The sequence below is a fragment of the Miscanthus floridulus genome, chromosome 5 (assembly GCF_019320115.1).
Source record: "Miscanthus floridulus cultivar M001 chromosome 5, ASM1932011v1, whole genome shotgun sequence".
Lineage (NCBI taxonomy): Eukaryota > Viridiplantae > Streptophyta > Magnoliopsida > Poales > Poaceae > Miscanthus > Miscanthus floridulus.
Genome location: NC_089584.1, coordinates 127,742,851 through 127,761,584, shown reverse-complemented (window position 1 = coordinate 127,761,584; position 18,734 = coordinate 127,742,851). Strand labels below are relative to the sequence as shown.

General features: G+C 46.7%; 1 protein-coding gene across 1 annotated transcript; it reads left to right on the top strand.

Annotated features, from left to right (window-relative positions):
* The first annotated feature begins 1,380 nt into the window (after positions 1-1,380).
* LOC136450720 (laccase-4-like) lies at positions 1,381-5,061 on the top strand. Its single transcript, XM_066451303.1, has 6 exons — positions 1,381-1,723; positions 1,860-2,011; positions 2,245-2,489; positions 2,678-2,806; positions 3,559-4,536; positions 4,651-5,061. The coding sequence occupies exons 1-6, from the start codon at positions 1,619-1,621 to the stop codon at positions 4,779-4,781; spliced, it is 1,740 nt and encodes a 579-aa protein (XP_066307400.1). The 5' UTR covers positions 1,381-1,618; the 3' UTR covers positions 4,782-5,061.
* Positions 5,062-18,734: the final 13,673 nt, after the last annotated feature.

The following is an 18,734-nucleotide window of genomic DNA, read 5'->3' as shown; positions in this document are numbered from 1 at the left end:
GGAAGACTAGTACTACCTATAGGAACAGAAAGAAAAAAAAAAGTTATTTTTGATTTACATGTATTAGCAATGATTATTTGTGATTTTGAAAAAAAACGAACTTGCATCGAAGAAATGCCTAGGGACTCGATGAGTAGGGCCGGGAGAGTTGCAAGATCCAATTCCGTGCATGTCTTTTACATGTTACTGTTCGTGTTCCCTCCTTCGTTCTTTTTCAGTCAATAAAGTATATATGTGATGAGGAAACGTTGCATCGCTCAATCGTGTTGGGTCAAGCATCCTTCTCTCCGTTGGGAATTGTACAAGGAAAGATCGAAGACACGCTAAGACACCAACCATCATGCAGGTAGCACCTACTGGATAGATGCGTGTCTTGCTATCCATGGCAAGGGATCATGCATCCATTCTTAAACACACACCCCTACAGCAATCGTAGATTCACTGAACTGTAGGTGAAAACCCTGCGTCGACCGATTTCTGAACTTGCAGAAATGGGAACGTAGTAGGAAGTTACTTACCATGTTGGTGACAGCGATGACCATGATTACTTTTCAATTGAATCAATATTTAACAAGAAAAAAAATCCCCATTCCAAGAATTATTGGTGGCCCCGTGAATCATGCATTGTTTGTGTGTGAGGTTTTGATTAAGCCGCACAACCTAACTAGGAAGTAACATTCGCAGATAGTATCTAGAAGGCCTGTGTGCAATCAATTTTGCTTTATTAAGTGTGAAGGATGATATATGATATTTGCTTCAAAAAAATGATTTCCAATCGCTTGTAGAGCATATGTTATCTGTAGATTTTGACACTTGACCTCACTGATTTTGTTCAGGTTCTAAACCAGCAAGTACGGGTTAGGGACCAATGAACCATATGCATGAACACATTCAATTGTCAATATGTCCAATATATCAAGTGTAGGACTGTCCTACTAGGACAAGATCTTTCGAGGAGCATGTATGCAGAGCAAGCTGTTCTAATTTCGCGGAAAATTGCGCTACAAGATTTTTTTCTTTACGGTTGAGAATTCATAGCACAGTGTAGCGGTGATTTTCTTCATCATTACCATGGAGATCGACAACGGTTTTTTACTCTTTGTGCATACAGTTTACCTTTCGGTTTTCGGCAAACTTTTGCACCAGAAAAGGTCCGCGACAGCATGCAAAATCACCAGAATTAAAACTAGCGGCGCGATCCAGTGCATGCATGGTCAAAAGGGATGGATCGTTGCCGCATACTTTGGCCACACTCTAAAGTTAGAGCCCTCCAGCAGTCCAGCTAGCTCGAGCAGCTCGCCTGCCTGCCCTTGATCGTTCATCTACCGGATCACCAAACTTTTTATAGTTCTGCCCAAGCTGCGTTTCTGTCGACCATGTAGAAAGCCTAAGAAAATGGCGGTGGTAGTTGACATGCTACTAGCACATTGCTTGCCATGCCCTATATATGGAGAGGGGCCTCCGGTGGCTGTCCCAACACACACACACATTATTCCTCCATCTCTTCGATCGCCTGGTGGCCGTCTTGGTTGCCCTCTAGAGCTAGCTCAAGAGCAACTCCAGATAGCTGCTCATCGGAGCCTAGCTAGAGGTTTAACCATCAGCTAGTAGCGTGGCCATGGCAATCTCCTCTGCTCTTCCCTGCTCCCTCCTCATGGCGGCCCTGATGCTCCTCGCCTCCGTCGTCGAAGTGCAAGGCATCACGAGGCACTACGACTTCAATGTACGTCGTCGTTCAATCGAGTGTACCACATGTCTATACATCATGCTACGTACTTCTGCATAAAATGCATGCCTACAATATATGTTGATTACTTCTCATATATATATGCATGCTCTTCGCATGTATGTGTGCGCAGGTGACAATGGCGAACGTGACACGGCTGTGCGCCAGCAAGAGCATCATCACGGTGAACGGGCAGTTCCCCGGCCCCAAGATCGTCGCGAGAGAAGGAGATCGTCTCGTCATCCGCGTGACCAACCACGCCCAGCACAACATCTCGCTGCACTGGTAAGTGATCGTACTCGTACCGGCGTCCGTGGAAGTCAAAAGTGCGCGCGTTGGTGCACCCACTTAGCACCACACAAGTACATACACCAGCAGAATTTCGCTAACTAATTCCAAGCGTCTTTTCGTTATTACATACCAATATACCTTAATTATATACTATAATCTGCCTCTGACCGAACGAACACGAAAGCTTTGCTGCATGCTGATCGTTGCTGCTGCGTGCATGCATGCAGGCACGGCATCCGGCAGCTGCGCACGGGGTGGGCGGACGGGCCGGCGTACATCACGCAGTGCCCGATCCAGACGGGGCAGAGCTACGTGTACAACTACACCATCGTCGGGCAGCGCGGCACGCTGTGGTGGCACGCGCACATCTCCTGGCTGCGCGCCACCGTCTACGGGCCCCTCGTCATCCTGCCCAAGCTCGGCGTCCCCTACCCGTTCCCGGCGCCGTACAAGGAGGTCCCCGTCATCTTCGGTGAGTGTCGTTGGTCTACTTGCAGCTAGCTAGCTAGCTGGCCCCGCCGCCGGCCGGCCGGCCGACGTGAACGGCCGAACACCGGGAGAAAACGACCGCATTGCTAGCTGTTGCTGGCCTGTAATCCTGTGCTGATAATTTTGCGCGCGCGCGGTTGCGTTCGATCGATCGCGAAATTGGATTGGTAGGTGAGTGGTGGCTGGCGGACACGGAGGTGGTGATCAATCAGGCGCTTCAGGTCGGCGCTGGTCCGAATGTCTCTGACGCCCACACCATCAACGGCCTACCAGGACCGCTCTACAACTGCTCTGCCAAAGGTACGGTACATTCCTTCTTTCTTTTTATTTTTTTATTCGCAAGCGCACTAAGGTGATTGAGGTCTAAAAACTCACACGCGCGCCTATACACTATACGTACACGTACGAGCGCTAGTGTTGCTGTGTTTTGAAGGATGATCTAGGTGTTAGTTAGTTCTTATATATCTTAAGAGTTCTCGAAACAAAGGGAACAAAAAACAAACGACAGAACGAGAGGTTACGTACCGCTCGAGAAGTCTTCCTAGTCTAGTCGTCCTAACAGAAAGCGAAAAAGGTGACGTTCACGGGCGCTCTGTTTTCCCATTTTTCAAGCATGCATCTCTAAGTTTTCAAACGCAACCATAAATCAAAAGAGGCCTCGTTTTCACGAAGGTGGTGAGTTGTTCAAATCACCAAAGCAGGTGAGAAGATTCCGAGTTCCTTTCTGGAAACGGGATCTTTCAACTGGCTGTGGCGCCCCTGTGTTGGAATGTTCGCACGACGTCGCTGTCATGGGATCCAATCCCACTCGTACTTGACCTAACACATCCGGAGGACTTAAGCAACCTAGCTTAGCTTGCCGGCGGTGGGTCCCGCGGGGCCGGTGTTATTACGTAAACAAAATCTTAGTTACGCCTCCGACTCCAGATAGGTGTGCTTTCTCATTCCGTCGATCACGTCGATCGCCGTCGTCGATGTCTATTCCGAAACGTTCCACTCACTCACCGTGTGTGTGGCCTGCATGCATGTGTGGCACGCGCGAACGCACGCAGACACGTTCAAGCTGAAGGTGAAGCCAGGGAAGACGTACATGCTCCGCCTCATCAACGCGGCGCTCAACGACGAGCTCTTCTTCTCCATCGCCAACCACTCGCTCACCGTCGTCGAGGTCGACGCCGTCTACGTCAAGCCCTTCACCGTCGACACCCTGCTCATCGCCCCGGGCCAAACCACCAACGTGCTCCTCGCCGCCAAGCCGTTCTACCCGGGCGCCAACTACTACATGTCCGCCAGGACCTACTCCACCGGCAGGCCGGCCACCTTCGACAACACCACCGTCGCCGGCATCCTCGAGTACGAGTACCCCGACGCGCCCTCCTCCGCGGCGAGCTTCAACAAGGCCCTGCCGCTCTACAGGCCAGCGCTGCCGCAGCTGAACGACACCAGCTTCGTCGGCAACTTCACGGCCAAGCTCCGCAGCCTCGCCACGCCGCAGTACCCGGCGGCGGTGCCGCAGACGGTGGACAAGCGGTTCTTCTTCACGGTGGGGCTGGGCACGCACCCGTGCCCCGCCAACACCACGTGCCAGGGCCCCACCAACACGACGCGGTTCGCGGCGTCCGTCAACAACGTCTCCTTCGTGCTCCCCACCAAGGCACTGCTGCACTCGCACTTCACCGGCCTGTCCAGCGGCGTCTACGAGTCGGACTTCCCCGTCGCGCCGCTCACGCCGTTCAACTACACGGGGACGCCGCCCAACAACACCAACGTGGCCAACGGGACCAAGCTCATGGTCATCCCGTACGGCACCAACGTGGAGCTGGTGATGCAGGGCACCAGCATCCTGGGCATCGAGAGCCACCCGCTGCACCTGCACGGCTTCAACTTCTTCGTCGTCGGCCAAGGGTACGGCAACTATGACCCGGTGAACGACCCGGCTAAGTTCAACCTCGTCGACCCCGTCGAGCGCAACACCGTCGGCGTGCCGGCCGGCGGCTGGGTGGCCATCCGCTTCCTTGCCGACAACCCCGGTAAGATCATTCTGATCGGTTCACGCTGCATGATTGCTCCTGTCCTGTATAAGATCCCAGGAAACAAGCTCTGCGTGCCTTTGTCTTACACGTGTGTGCTCTATGAATGTGCAGGGGTATGGTTCATGCATTGCCATTTGGAGGTCCACACGACATGGGGCCTCAGGATGGCGTGGTTGGTGCTCGACGGCAGCCTCCCGCACCAGAAGCTGCTCCCGCCGCCGTCCGATCTTCCTAAATGCTGATTAGACTCCTCCTCTTTCTCTCTCTCTCTCTCTCCTGCCGGTCGCTTCAAAGGGAATTGTGAATTAGACTTGCTCACAAATGTTGATTTTTTTTTGTTTACTTTCTTCATTGCCAATTGCAATTCTTTCAACTTCCATTTAAACTAGTCCGTTCCTAGCTGACCTGAACTTTTTTTGTAATCTTTTCTCCCATTTGTTTGCCACACCCTGTAATGACAAAATGTTTTTGTCTACTCTTTTGAGAATAAAGAATGGCGTGACTTGCACCGGATCCATAGAATTTCATCTGTCTGCATTGTTCCAGCTGGTTATTTATTTCGAGGTGGCTTCTCTAGGATAGAAGAGAAAGGTGTTACTTAAGTACGGGCCACTTTCTGTATTACTACCAAACTCTTGAAAGGTGCTAATGACCTTTCAAAGGGTTTAATAATACAGAAAAAGATCCATTTTGATTTTATAAATTTGCTATAAAGGTACGAAATAGTTAGGTAAAGTTAGGTAAAACCAGGAAAGTGATCATGTCACGTGATCAAGCCACTCACCTATAGGAAGGGTCCGGAGTATAACACTATCAATTTTGTAATACCTGTTAATCCCTTTTGTGAATATCAACTTGAAGTCGATATAGTGATTTGGCTACTGCATGAAGTACGCAACCAATCAATTCGTAAAGAGGCATACTAACACGCTGAACCAATAGTGCCGCCGCCGCCATGGCCTCTGCATCCACCACCATTGGTCCCTCTCCCTTCTCCCTCCGGCGTCTCGCCGGAGGCCAGAGGGAGTGGGGATCCATCGTTTTTTATAAGTTTTCTAGTAGATCAAGTCATCTAGGGTTAGAGTCTCTCCGTGTCAAGTTTCTTGGTACTAGGGTTTTATCTCCTCCTCCTCCTCTCCGGCGACGACGAGGGTGCGGGGTGGATTCATTTTCTCCGTGACGGCTCTGTTGAAGATGAGGGCGACATTGGCGTCAGTAACTTTATCGGCTTGACGACATGGAGACTTGGCTTTTCGAACGGTGACATCAAGGCGGAGATGATGTCGTCGTCATGGAGTAATTTTCTCCGGTTTCTTCTCCGTTTTATTGTGGTTAGATCTGGCCACAATGAATGACTAGGGAGAATAAGTTTCAGATCAGTCTTTCTTATTCTTCAGTGGCAGAAAGAAGAAGAAGAAGAAGAAAGACACAAGAAAGAAGAAGTTTCTCCACTTCGTCTGCAGGAATGTTGGCCGTCGTTCATTGGGCATATGTTCTCAGGCCTTTTGCCAAGTGTTTGCCTGTGCGGTCATCTATACGAATCGTCGTACAGGTTTGAAGTTGGGATTTTGGGCTATACAAAGCGTGGGTACAATTTAGATGATCAGGTTCTGGATATACATAGTGTATTCCAGTGTGCTTGTAACGTGATAATGTACTCCGCTATGATCTAATGTAATTCTTCTTTCATCTAAAAAAACACGCTGAACCAGTAGATGCATGCAACCAAACCTACTCCTTGCAGAGGGAAACTGAAAGGATCAAGATGCCCAAGAGGGGGGGGTGAATTGGGCTAATTCTAAATTTTCTTGCAATAATCAAATCCTATGGATAGCCCAATTAACCCCTTATGCCTAGAAAAGTGATTCTATCAAACTAAAGCACAAATGACTTACAACCTATGTTCCAAACTTACTCTAGCATGGTAATTCTAAGAATGTAAAGACAAGTAATGAATTGCTCAAAGTAAATACTTCAAAGTAAATGCTCAAAGTAAAGAGAGAGAGGAACACGGCGATGTTTTGCCGAGGTATCGGAGAGTCGCCACTCCCCACTAGTCCTCGTTGGAGCACCCGCGCAAGGGTGTAGCTCCCCCTTGATCCGCGCAAGGATCAAGTGCTCTCTACGGGTTGATTCTTCGATACTCCGTCGCGGCGAATCACCCAAAGCCGGTCACAACTTGAGTTGGGTCACCCACAAGCTCCGCCGGGTGATCACCAAGCTCCCAACCACCACCAAGCCATCTAGGTGATGGCGATCACCAAGAGTAACAAGCACGAACTCTCACTTGACCACGCGAAGCCTAATGAGAAGATGGATGCACACTTGACTACTCTTGATTCACTAATGAGGCTACTCTCTTGGATTCTCAAATTTCAATCACCTCACTAGGACCTTGCTCTTCTTGGCACTCATAAACGTGTTTCTCAGCTATTGGAATGATCAAAAGTAACTCCACACACGAGTGGAGCTTCTATTTATAAGGCAGCCTGAAAAACGAACCGTTATGAGCTTCTGCGGGGTGACCGGACGCTCCGGTCAGTTCAACCCGCGAGCCAGTGAAAATGTATCGACCGAACGCTGGCAGGGTCCGGTCACCACTGACCGGACGCGTCTGGTCGCATGAAACCCTCACTAGATGCTTACTGGACTCGACCAGACGCTGAACCCTCAGGGTCCGGTCAGTACTGACCGGACGTGTCCGGTCACAGATTCTCTTCTCTGGAACCTTACTGGAGTCGACCGGACGCTACCTTTCAGCGTCCGGTCACATAACCGATCTAGCGTCCGGTCACACCGAACGCCATCTGCTTGATCAAATAAACTGACCGGACCCTGCGGCCAGCGTCCGGTCGCACCGGGGCCAGCGTCCGGTCAGCATTTGACCCTCCATTCACTTCCAACTCTCGATCATATGTGAATGAAGTTAGCTCCAAAGGATCTTAGGCATTCATAGGAGCTACCTAGAGCTGGTTTCAACAAGTGTGCACCACACCTAACTCACTAGACTTAACTAGGTCAAGCTACCCGTTCATACCCCCTTAATAGTACGGCCAAAGGAAAAACAAAGTCCTAAACTACTCTAAGTGTCACTCCAACTCCAATCGACACTTAGAACTAGTCATCCTTAACCTTGTCGTCCATCCTTTGAAAACCGAAATGATTTCCATCGTAGGGGCATGACCATCTCGATTGCCCAATCGATCACCATTACTATGACCTAACTCAATTGCCTCTGCAAAACATACGTTAGTCATAGTAATCTTGTATTGACATTAATCACCGAAATCCAACTAGGGGCCTAGATGCTTTCAAAAACCAACAGTATGCTAATCCACCTCCCTTACAACAGGCTAAAGATTGTTGCCATCTTCATCCTTTCATAATGATGGCGCGCAAATCAACATCTATAAGAATGACATAATCTTAACAGAGAGAGCCAGATTTCAATAAAAGTAGGCTAGTTTTTAAGTCTAATCTGTCCTGACCGCTTGACAGCCATGATGGGGGCGAAAACTTCAGCTCTGCCTCTTGCCACAAATAACATCTTTTTCAACCTCAATTTTATATAGAGAAAGTGGAGATGTCTGTATTGGGGGTTTAAATAGCTGCTTCCATTTCAATAAGTGCGCTAAGATCAAAGTACTCCCTTTATTTCAAATTATAAGACGTCTCCCTTTATTTCAAATTATAAGACGTTTTGGTTTTTCGAGATACATTTATTATGCTCTTAGATATACACTATATCAAGATACACAGTAAAAGCAATGTATCTAAAACCGCCAAAACATCTTATAATTTGAAACAGATGGAGTATTTGTTTATCGAAGTGACTACAGCCAATTCGTTGTAAACTTATTGAAATTTCTGCACTTAGACTATTGTTTATTTCCTGGTTTTAGTATGACTCTTTTTTCATATAGAGAATCAATATAACATTATGTTAATTCACAATTGTAATGCTTAAGGGGTTGTTTGGATCTCCAATTTTTTTTTTAAAAAAAAACTGACTTCCATAAAACTTGTTTTTATTGTAACCGACTCTAAAATCTTGTTTGGATCACCCAACAGACTCCTGTGGATGGAAAACCTAATTTCTACAAAACCGAAAAAGCGCGTATTAAGAAAAATGACTTCCGAACATTTTTGCGAGAAACAATATTGGATAAATACAATTTTGATGGGAGTGAATATCTTTTCCCATCATCCTGCTTTTGTGGCCGATAGGATCCAAACACATCTTTAACAAAAAAATCACGCTAACTGACAGACCTACCTATGAACCGTTTTCCTAAAAACATAAATAAAACACATTTAACTAAAACCTATTTATATTTTAGAGATCCAAACAACCACTACAAGTGATTGGAAGGCTGAGTTGCACAAACATACCATTTGATCTTCAACATGAGAAAGATAATATGTTGAGTTAATATGCTTAATAAGAAAATGAATTAATAAACTACTGGCTAGTGGCTAATTAAATAGATAACAAAAAAACTACTTTCTAAGTCATGAAATATAAGGGATCCAAATTGCCCTAAGTCAAACTATGCAAAATTTGATCAAATTTATAAAGAAGAGTATTAATATCTATTACATAAAAAATGTGAATTACGAAAATATGAGCCCATTTGGTTCCCTGCCTCGGTCAGCCACCCCATGTGCCAGAGTCTATATAGAACTTCCTATGACAAGATGTGGCGAGCAAAAAGCACGCCACACCTATCGCTAAAAATAGTACTAGATTCTATACAAAAGTATGTGGCGTGAGAAAGTTAAATACTCAACCAAACACTTGCCTTTAGGGCGTGACAGCCTTCACTGTGGCGTGGATCGCTGTGGCGTCCAACCAAACACACCCTATATTTTATAACATGTCAATGATGCTAATTTGATGTCGTAATTATTATTCTTTTTTCTATAATTTTGGTCAATTTTAATATTGTTTGACTTAGGGCAAACTTAAACCCCTTGTATTTCAGAGGGAGTATGTTATCAGTTGCTACAATGACCTTTAAGTAATGACAATAGCCTAGTTTGTTCCGTTGAAATTTGGTTTATGCTGCTGCTTATGCTGATTTATTGTGAGAAAAAAAAACTTCCTTCACTAAAAAGGTACTGCTGAAGTGGTACTGAAGAACAGGACGAATGTTTTGGTACTTTTGACCCAATAAAAAATGGCGTGACCTGCACCAAGTCCATAAAATTTCACATGTATCTTCTTTGTTAAGTCTTACTTTAGAGGTGGTTTCTCATGGTAGAAGAGGAAAGTATTATTTAAGGAGTAAAAAGCAATGAGCACGGGGCCTCTTTCTCTATTATTGAACTTTGAAAGGTGCTAAAGACCTTCCAAGGGATTAATGCAGAAAATGACCAGTAGACTTTAGTATCAATTAAAACAAGTGTATATCTTGTCGTGTGATCAAGACTTTTCCTTATTGGAATGGGTCAGGAGTATAACATTATCGATCTGTAATAACTAGTATTAATACATTGTGAATGTCATTATGTCAACAAAAAAAATGGGTTTTAAGATTTCGCTACTACAAGTCTGCAACCAAACAATATAATTCGTTCAGAGGGGCATATACTAACAGGTTGAACCAATAGATGCAACCAAAGCAACCCCTTGCAGAAGAAAAACGGCAGTATGCAGCACTAATCCACCTCCTTTCCAACAGGCTATATATTATTACGACCAAAATTTTCACATAAGGGATAACAGGCTTAGCTAGATTCCAACCCTGCTTGCCAGTTTAATTTGGTGCCTTTGCCAAATCATGAAATGGACTTTACCATTACATAGGTCTCGTCGAAACGATCGTTCTATATAATCCACACGTGAGAAAACTGGCTAAGCCATCTTTCAAAATCAGCTAAGCCAAATTTTCGAGTTAGGATTGTAATTTGACATGATTGTACGGGATTCGAGTTTTATCCAAGGTAAGATCTCTCTAACCTAAAATAAAGGGACACAACCGATTGAGGGTACCCAATTGCATCTATCAAGTAGTTTATCCTTTTATCGTCTTTTACCTTTTCCAACCCAACGCGGGTGGTGGTCATATTTGTCTCCATGGCATTAGGATATGCCCTAGCTGGCCTACCAAAGCCTAGGGCACACCGGCGTGCGCTTGCCCCGACAAGGTCCCCTCCAGGTGTGCATTCAGTGGACTGACAGACAAACTAATCTTAAAATCCGTCAAAGGCTGGTTACAAAACAGGCTAAGCCCGATTTCGCAGAGGCGCTGCATGGGGCCCTTTGCGATTTGCACGTGACGTGCTCGTGGTCGTGGGACGGCGTGTTTTAGCGTCAATACACTTTTTGACAGTTCCACTTAGACGAAGGTGTTTCGGTATTGATGGCCAAAATCAACTCGAGCAGTATGTTGTCGTTTGAAGAATTACCTGAAGAACTAGATCAAGAGCATATGCGAGAATTTATGCAGGCAACTCAAAATTGCTTCGTCCTGTTACCTGGAAAAAAAACAAGGCATCGTTAAGTTAAAGGAATGACTATGTGTGTGATCCGAATTTCTTGTTCATGTTAGGAAACAGGGTACCTCTGTAAACATAGATTAGGGGGTAAATATCTTACTTAGACGTAGAAATTGGTTTCTCTACTTCGCCCTGGCGCAGTTGCGCCGTAGCCGCGTGGACGCCGGTGTCATGGGACACTACGGAAACAGATCCTTTGCCGAGTGCAACGCTCTTTGCCGAGGGCTAAAAGTCGGGCACTCGGCAAAGAGCTATTTTGCCGAGTGCGGCACTCGGCAACGATATACACTCGGCAAAGGCCCTTTTTGCCGAGTGTCAGGCACTCGGCAAACCCTGGCGCTCGGCAAAAAGCGGCGTCAGGTAACGGCCGCCACCTGCCGTCCATGTTTGCCGAGTGCCAGCTTCTTTGCGAGTGCCAGACCCTGACACTCGACAAAGAATAACGGCAAACTATTTTTTTCCCACTTTTGAACTCCAAAATTTTTCTCGAGTCCTCCTACACTACATGAGACTCCATGTTAAAATTTGGTACATTTTTATGGCTCTTTGCTATGTTTAGTTAATTTATTTCATTTAATTGAATTTTTTTGAAAAATGCAAATTTGAACTGCACGTGCATCAAATAATGGAATTTAATGATTCAAAAAATGATATTCATGGTATTTAGTGTAGTGTGAGGCCGTATCCAAGAACGGACCCGAAATTTCGAACATCTTGTTCACGAAACATGACCATGAACCTGCGGACGAATTGTTTTTAAATTCTATAAAATGCAAACGAAGTCCGAAAATCATGAAACTTGTCGAGATGTCATGATATCGTATGTGGAGGATGTGATAAAAATTTGAGAAGGTTTGGTGCACGTTATCACGTACGATGCTTACAAACAGGACATCTCCACATGTGATATCACGTACGATGCTTACAATGCCAGATCGGGGCACTCGGCAAACGGCCCATCCACGCCCGCCGCTCCAACCCTGCGGCCCGCGCCCTGGCCCTCTCGGCGTGACCCCGGTCGTCCTCGGCCTTGCCCCCGACCACTGCGGCCATCCTCTCCCCGTCCGCGGCGCGCCTCGGTCGACCCCGACGCCCTCCCAGCCCCCGACACCATAGGTGAGTAGTAGAGTAGCAGTGGTAGTATGTTTTAGTAGAAGTAGAGTTTGGTAGAGTAGTAGTAGGTGGTGGTTGTGGTGGTGATAGTATTAGTACAGTAGGTGGTTGTGGTGGTAGTAGTAGTAATAGGTGGTGGTGGTGGTGGTTGTAGTAGTAGAAGAGTAGAGTAGAGTGGCGGTGGTGGTGGTGGTTGTAGTAGTAGAAGAGTAGAGTGGCGGTGGCGGCGGCGGTGGTGGTGGATGAATCTGACTTGGCAATGATATGTTGAATTGAATGCATATGTATATGTGGTTGTCGGCCATCGTGTCGTATGTTTTTTTGTAGGTTTTGGATACCTCACCGTGTAGGGGAGGTTCTGCTGAAATTTTGAACTGAGATAGTATTTTGTTCTTTTTTTTGCAGAGAAGAGCCATCGTAGCCGAGCCGGAGTATCTCGGCGACCTCGATCGTCTTCCTCGCCGCTGCGGGTCTGCCTGCACCACGTCACCTCGCCATTGCACCAACCCGCCATGGCCCCGCTAGCCAAACTCCACCGCCACCCTAGGTATAACCCCTCTTTCCATATCATGGTCGTAGATTGCGTAACCCAGTTAGGCGTCTCCCGTTCAAAAGAGATACGGTTGGAGGTATGCAGATCTTTGCATATCTACGACCGTATCTATTTTAGATTGTCCACGTCTGTTGGACAGCCCGCGGATGCGTAGATGGGTTAGTTTTCATGGTCTGTTCCGATCCGAGATAGAGTTTCGGCATCACCTCCCTGTTGTTCTCCAGATACGCACTCTTCTTTGGCAGGACGTGTATTTGGAGAACAGCGGGGAGGTGCTGCCGAAATTCTGTCTCGGATAGGAGTAGAGCATGTGGAGACTAACCTCATCTACGCATCCGCGGGTGGGATTAGGACCTATCATCACCTATTAGACAGTAGGAACACCATGTAGATGCAATTGATGGTTACTTTGCTTGGTGATACATATGTTAGAGGATGGATGACCGTCAGTGGATGTACACGGGCCGGAGAAGTCAGAGTGATTACACCAATGAATGGATGAACAAGACCAATGCTTTCTTGAACAGTGCATTTGGCAAGGCTGCTAAAGGACATTGCCTAGTTTTGTGTCCCTGCAGCAAATGTGGAAACAGGAGAAGGGTAAACAAGGTGGAAATGGGTAAACATCTTATGAAGAATGGATTTACGCTGGACTACACCCGGTGGGTCCACCATGGTGAAGCCCATCGTATGAGAGAGGAGGTGGTGAGACCATGGGTGGAGGCTTTTGATGCTAATGTGGGGGTAGTAGACATGTTAGATGACTTTCACCAAGGACAGTTTGATGAGGGATGTGAGAAGGAGGAGATGGAGGCAGCCGCACAGGCGTTCTATGACATGATGGACTCGACACAGAAACCCCTTCATGATCGGTCAATAGTGTCTCAACTGGATGCCATTGGACGCTTAATGGGGTTGAAGTCTGAGTTAAACTTGAGTCGAGAAGGCTTCGATAAGATGTTGGCCGTGATTGGCACCCTGCTTTCGGAGAGCCACATTCTGCCAAAAAGCATGTACGAGTCACAGAAACTCCTTTATGCATTTAAGATGCCGTATGAGCAGATACATACTTGTCCGAAGGGGTGTGTCCTATTTAAGAAAGAACACGAGCATGCAAAGTTCTATCCAAAGTGTAAATCCTCCAGGTACCTGGAGGTGGACTCTGATGATGGCCAGAAGAGGCAACTTATGATCCCCGTGAAAATGCTATGGTACCTTCCGTTCCTACCGAGGATCCAACGGCTATACATGACCGAGGAATCTGCGAAACAGATGACATGGCACAAAAATGGCAAACGATACAATCCTGACAAGATGATACATCCATCCGATGGTGAAGCTTGGATCCACTTTAATGACAAACATCATGACAAAGCAGATGAGGCTCGTAATGTACGTGTCGCACTGGCAACAGATGGGTTCAATCCTTATGGAATGATGGCTGCCCCATACACATGTTGGCCTGTCTTCGTTATCCCCTTAATCTCCCCCCTGGTGTCTCCTTTCAATAACATAACGTATTCTTGTCATTGATAATTCTTGGACACCCAGGGAGTAATATGGGTGTGTTCATGAAGCCCGTGTTTGATGAATTGGTCCGTGCTTGGGACGAAGGGGTATGGACATACGATCGAGCTACAAAGACAACCTTTAAAATGCATGTTTGGTACCACTACTCCCTGCACGACTTCCTGGCGTATGGGATATTATGCGCCTAGTGTGTTCACGGGAAGTTCCCATGCCCAATATGCAAGGAAGGTGTGAGGTTCATTTGGTTGCAGAAGGGTGGCAAGTATTCATCGTTCGACAGACATCATCAATTCCTACCTCTTGACCATCCATTCAGACAAGACATCAAGAACTTTACGAAAGGTGTCAAAGTGACAAACCCTGCACCGTGGATGATGACTGGTGCTGAGGTTCATGCTCAGATAGATGCTCTCGTGCCCAATGAAGAAGGTGGTTTTGTGGGATATGGTGAGCAACATATGTGGACTCATATCTCGGGCATGACGAGGCTCCCCTATTTCGATGACCTTCTTCTGCCACATAACATTGATGTAATGCATATTGAAAAGAATGTTGCCGAGGCACTTTGGGCAACACTCATGGACACTGAAAAGTCTAAGGACAACCCTAAGGCTAGAGTGGACCTGGCAACATTGTGTGATAGACCAAATCAAGAGATGCAGCCTCCTAGTCATGGCAAGACCTAGAGAAGGCCTAAGGCTGATTTTGTCTTGAAAATGGACCAAAGGAGGGAAGTACTTGAATGGATCTAGATGCTAATGTTCCCTGATGGGTATGCAGCGAATCTAAAGAGGGGAGTGAACTTAGGCACTCTGCGAGTCAACGGGATGAAGAGTCATGACTACCACATATGGATTGAGCGGCTTCTTCTGGTGATGGTTTGAGGCTATGTCTCAGAGCATGTCTGGCAAGTACTAGTAGAGTTGAGCTACTTATTCCGCTAGCTTTGTGCCAAGGAGCTCTCTCGGACCGTCATTGATGACTTGGAAAAAGCGACACCTGTGTTGCTTTGTAAGTTGGAGAAGATCTTTCCACCCAGCTTCTTCTTCTTGATGCAGCATTTGATTGTGCACCTCCCGTATGAGGCACGGATGGGGGGGCCCATGCAGGACCGTTGGTGCTATCCAATCGAGAGATGTATGAAGACTCTTCGCAAAAAATATAGAAATAAAGCCAAAATTGAGGCTTCCATTGTAGAGGCATACATTCTAGAGGAGGTGTCGAACTTCACAGAGAAATACTATATTGAGAACCTTCCTAGCGTTTATAATCCACCCTCTCGTTACAATGCTGGCGAAAATGAATCGAACCTCAGCCTTTTCCAAGGGCAACTCGAAAGTGCAAGTGCATCGACCACTAAGCAATTGAAAAATGAAGAGTGGCACAGTATCATGCTATATGTGTTGACCAACCTTATCGAGGTACAGCCGTTCATTGGGTAAGTTCTGAACGAACTTGTTTCATTTCGCCGTATGTCCTTGTTTCTTTGTCCAACCCCCTTGTTTCTCATTGGTACAGGGAATTTCTTCGTCAATCCTGGTATGGATCAAGGCAACCTACCCCGTAAGAAAATGATACCCTTCTTTCATAGGGTGCAGGACCAGAGAGCCCCAATTTCATTTGTTGGTTCAAACAGAAAGCCCAAATTAATGTGCCTATAAGTGATGAGCTGAGACAGGTTGCAAACGGCTGTGCCGTTAGGGTCAAGTCATTTACCGGTTATGACATGAATGGATATCGTTTTCACACTACAAGCTACGAGCAGAGTCGGTCCAATCAAAAAACCACAAACAACGAAGTTGTTATGCCTGGCACTGATGGACTCGACTATTATGGAAGAATTGAAGAAATCTACAAACTATCATTCTATGGTTCCAAACCTCTTACTCCTGTCGACTGTCGTATTCAAATGCCACTGGTTTCATCTTGGAGTAACGAGACGGACCCCTAAGCTTGGGCTAGTCAAGATTCGACAGGATTTCGTCTATCTAGGAAAAGATGTCTACATTGTGGCTCAACAGGCTGTCCAGGTTTATTATATGTCATATGCATGCAAAGACGCCGAGCATCTTAAGGGTTGGTCTATTGTGCACAAGGTATTGCCACACGGTAAACTACCTGTCCCAAATGATGAAGATTACAACTTCAACCCAAACACATATGATGGAGAGTTCTATCAAGAAGAGGGGCTACAAGGGAGGTTTGACATAGACTTAACCGAAGAGATAGGAATGGAAGTAGACAATGAAAGGGATGATGACGAGGACGCTGGAGACGAGGTGCGAAATCTGAAGGACATACAAATGCTTGAGCGATTACGTTTAGGCAATGACAATGAAGACAACATTCCTCCTTCGGATAGTGTTGTTGTGTTGGACAATGTTGATAGTGATGACGAGACATATAATCCAGCTAATCTCAATCATGAAGATTATTTCTAATACATGTAATCCTATGTTTTTTGTAATTATGTTTTGTTCATTTTTGCATATATTTCTAATACATGTATTACTATGTTTTTTGTAATTATGTTTTGTTCATTTTTGCACATATTTCTAATTATGTCTTGTTTTTCTTTTTTATTGCAGGTGATTGAACAAGGATGGTGGGCGACCGTCATAGGTCCGTGAACTCGATTTACCAAAGACCACGCCAGCTGTAGGAGGAGGCAGAGGGGGCGATGGAGGGATCGGACAGGAGGAGGAGGAGGACCACCAGCCATGGGAGGGGGCCGTCTCCTCCCACGCCACATGAGGAGGAGCTGGAGGAGGAGGTGGCGCCTGTGGACGAGTCAGACGAGGAGCTAGTTCGGTAGACGAACGAGGAGGAGGGGCCGCACGAGGACGAGTCTCCTCCCACGCCGTGGGAGGCGGCAGGCATGGGTTCCGCTTCCTCCGACTCCTCTTCAAGTGTCTACTTGCGAGGTCCCACGAGCCTCCCATAGGTTCCGCTTCCTCACCAACGCTTAGTGATTCACCCCGAAGGGCAAAAGTAAGTAACTTTATATGTTATCACCACCACTTCATATGATATGATAAAAAAACTAATAATTTTTTCTTAATCACTTGTGCAGAAACTGGGTGGTTGTGTTGGGTGGTAGCACACGGCTAGTCAATGGCATCCTAGGTCTTCTATGTAGGCAACACTTCCCTGGCATTGTCACGTATGCATCAAAGACGGAGCCAGCCTACTCGTTTGGCCACTACGCCATCGCCCCCGATGCGGAGTACCCCAACAAGGCGGCGTGGGTGAAGGCAGAGTTTTGGGTAAGTCTTCCTCGCACAACATTGCTCAATACGTCGTATTCATTGGACTTTTCTTGAAATAATGAATGGATACATCGCTTTTGTATGCAGACTTATTACAGATGCGAGGAGGGATTTGAGGCTAGGGTGGAGCAGGTGACTACCAAAGCCTGTAAAAAACTCGTCACCGACATGCATCATGAGGTGCGCATCCAGGCCATCATAACCTACTACGGGTCGAAGCTTGGAGAGAGGAAAACCAAGAAAGACGCAAGATAGATGTAGCTGACCCGAGAGCAGTACCTTGAGGTAAATGAAGAACATCAATATTGATTTGTTTTGAGATTAAGTTGGTTTAATTTGATCTTCTTATATGTCCAATACTTGATGATGTGTAGATGATTCCCTGGTGGTGCCAAGCGTATCCTGAGTGCTGGGCAATGATGGTGGAGAGGTGGTTCATGGAGGAGTACCTCAAGATGCACAGGGATGCTTGGGACCGTCGTTTGTAGATGTAAGGTCCAGCACACCATTAAGGCAGCCGCAACCTCGCTGGATACAAACAAGCATGGGTACGTGAATTCATTTATCTATTGTGACGCTCAGTTCTGCCTGATTTCTAATCATCGTGTTGTCTTTCTCACAGTCGGCGTCACATAGTGGCCAGGCTTGCTCAGACTTCTAGGCATGGTGTATGGCCCACAAGAGCAAGGCGACGTTTGACGTCTCCTTCAACCTAGAGGACCCGCCCGAGGCATACACGAACCCGAGCGTCCACTCCTGCATCAGTGAGTACACTGACCACGATCCAAGCACCCAAGACTTCGATGGAGAGGCTGTCATGAGGGCGGGGCAAGGCAAGAAGCATGGGCGGTTCTATCTTGGCGACAGCGTCATCAACACAACCTCTACTCCCTCTCTCTCCTAGATCCGAGCACGAAGCACGAAGCACGAGCGAGAGCCTAGCCATTCACACATGGCCGACCGCTGCACAGCACCGGGTCGACACACTAGAGGTTATTCCTGTTTTACTCATCATACATTGATCTTTACACACCTTAATTAGCTTTGCATTACTGAAACATTGGAGTGAAATATTGTAGGCCTGGCTGGAACAAGAAATGAGGCAATGTCAGGAGCTGGAGGCCGGGCAGCAGAGGATGGTGGCCCAGCTAGAGGCCGAGCGGGCCGAGCGGCATGCCCAGGCACAGAGGTTGACGGACATTACAAAGTTCCTACAAGGGCTTGGGTAA

Excerpts from the sequence above, each read along its gene's own strand:
- LOC136450720 (XM_066451303.1), top strand. The coding sequence starts at position 1,619 with ATGGCAATCTCCTCTGCTCTTCCCTGCTCCCTCCTCATGGCGGCCCTG. Across the intron at positions 2,012-2,244 it reads CACAACATCTCGCTGCACTG|GCACGGCATCCGGCAGCTGC; the intron begins GTAAGTGATCGT and ends GCATGCATGCAG. Across the intron at positions 4,537-4,650 it reads CTTCCTTGCCGACAACCCCG|GGGTATGGTTCATGCATTGC; the intron begins GTAAGATCATTC and ends ATGAATGTGCAG.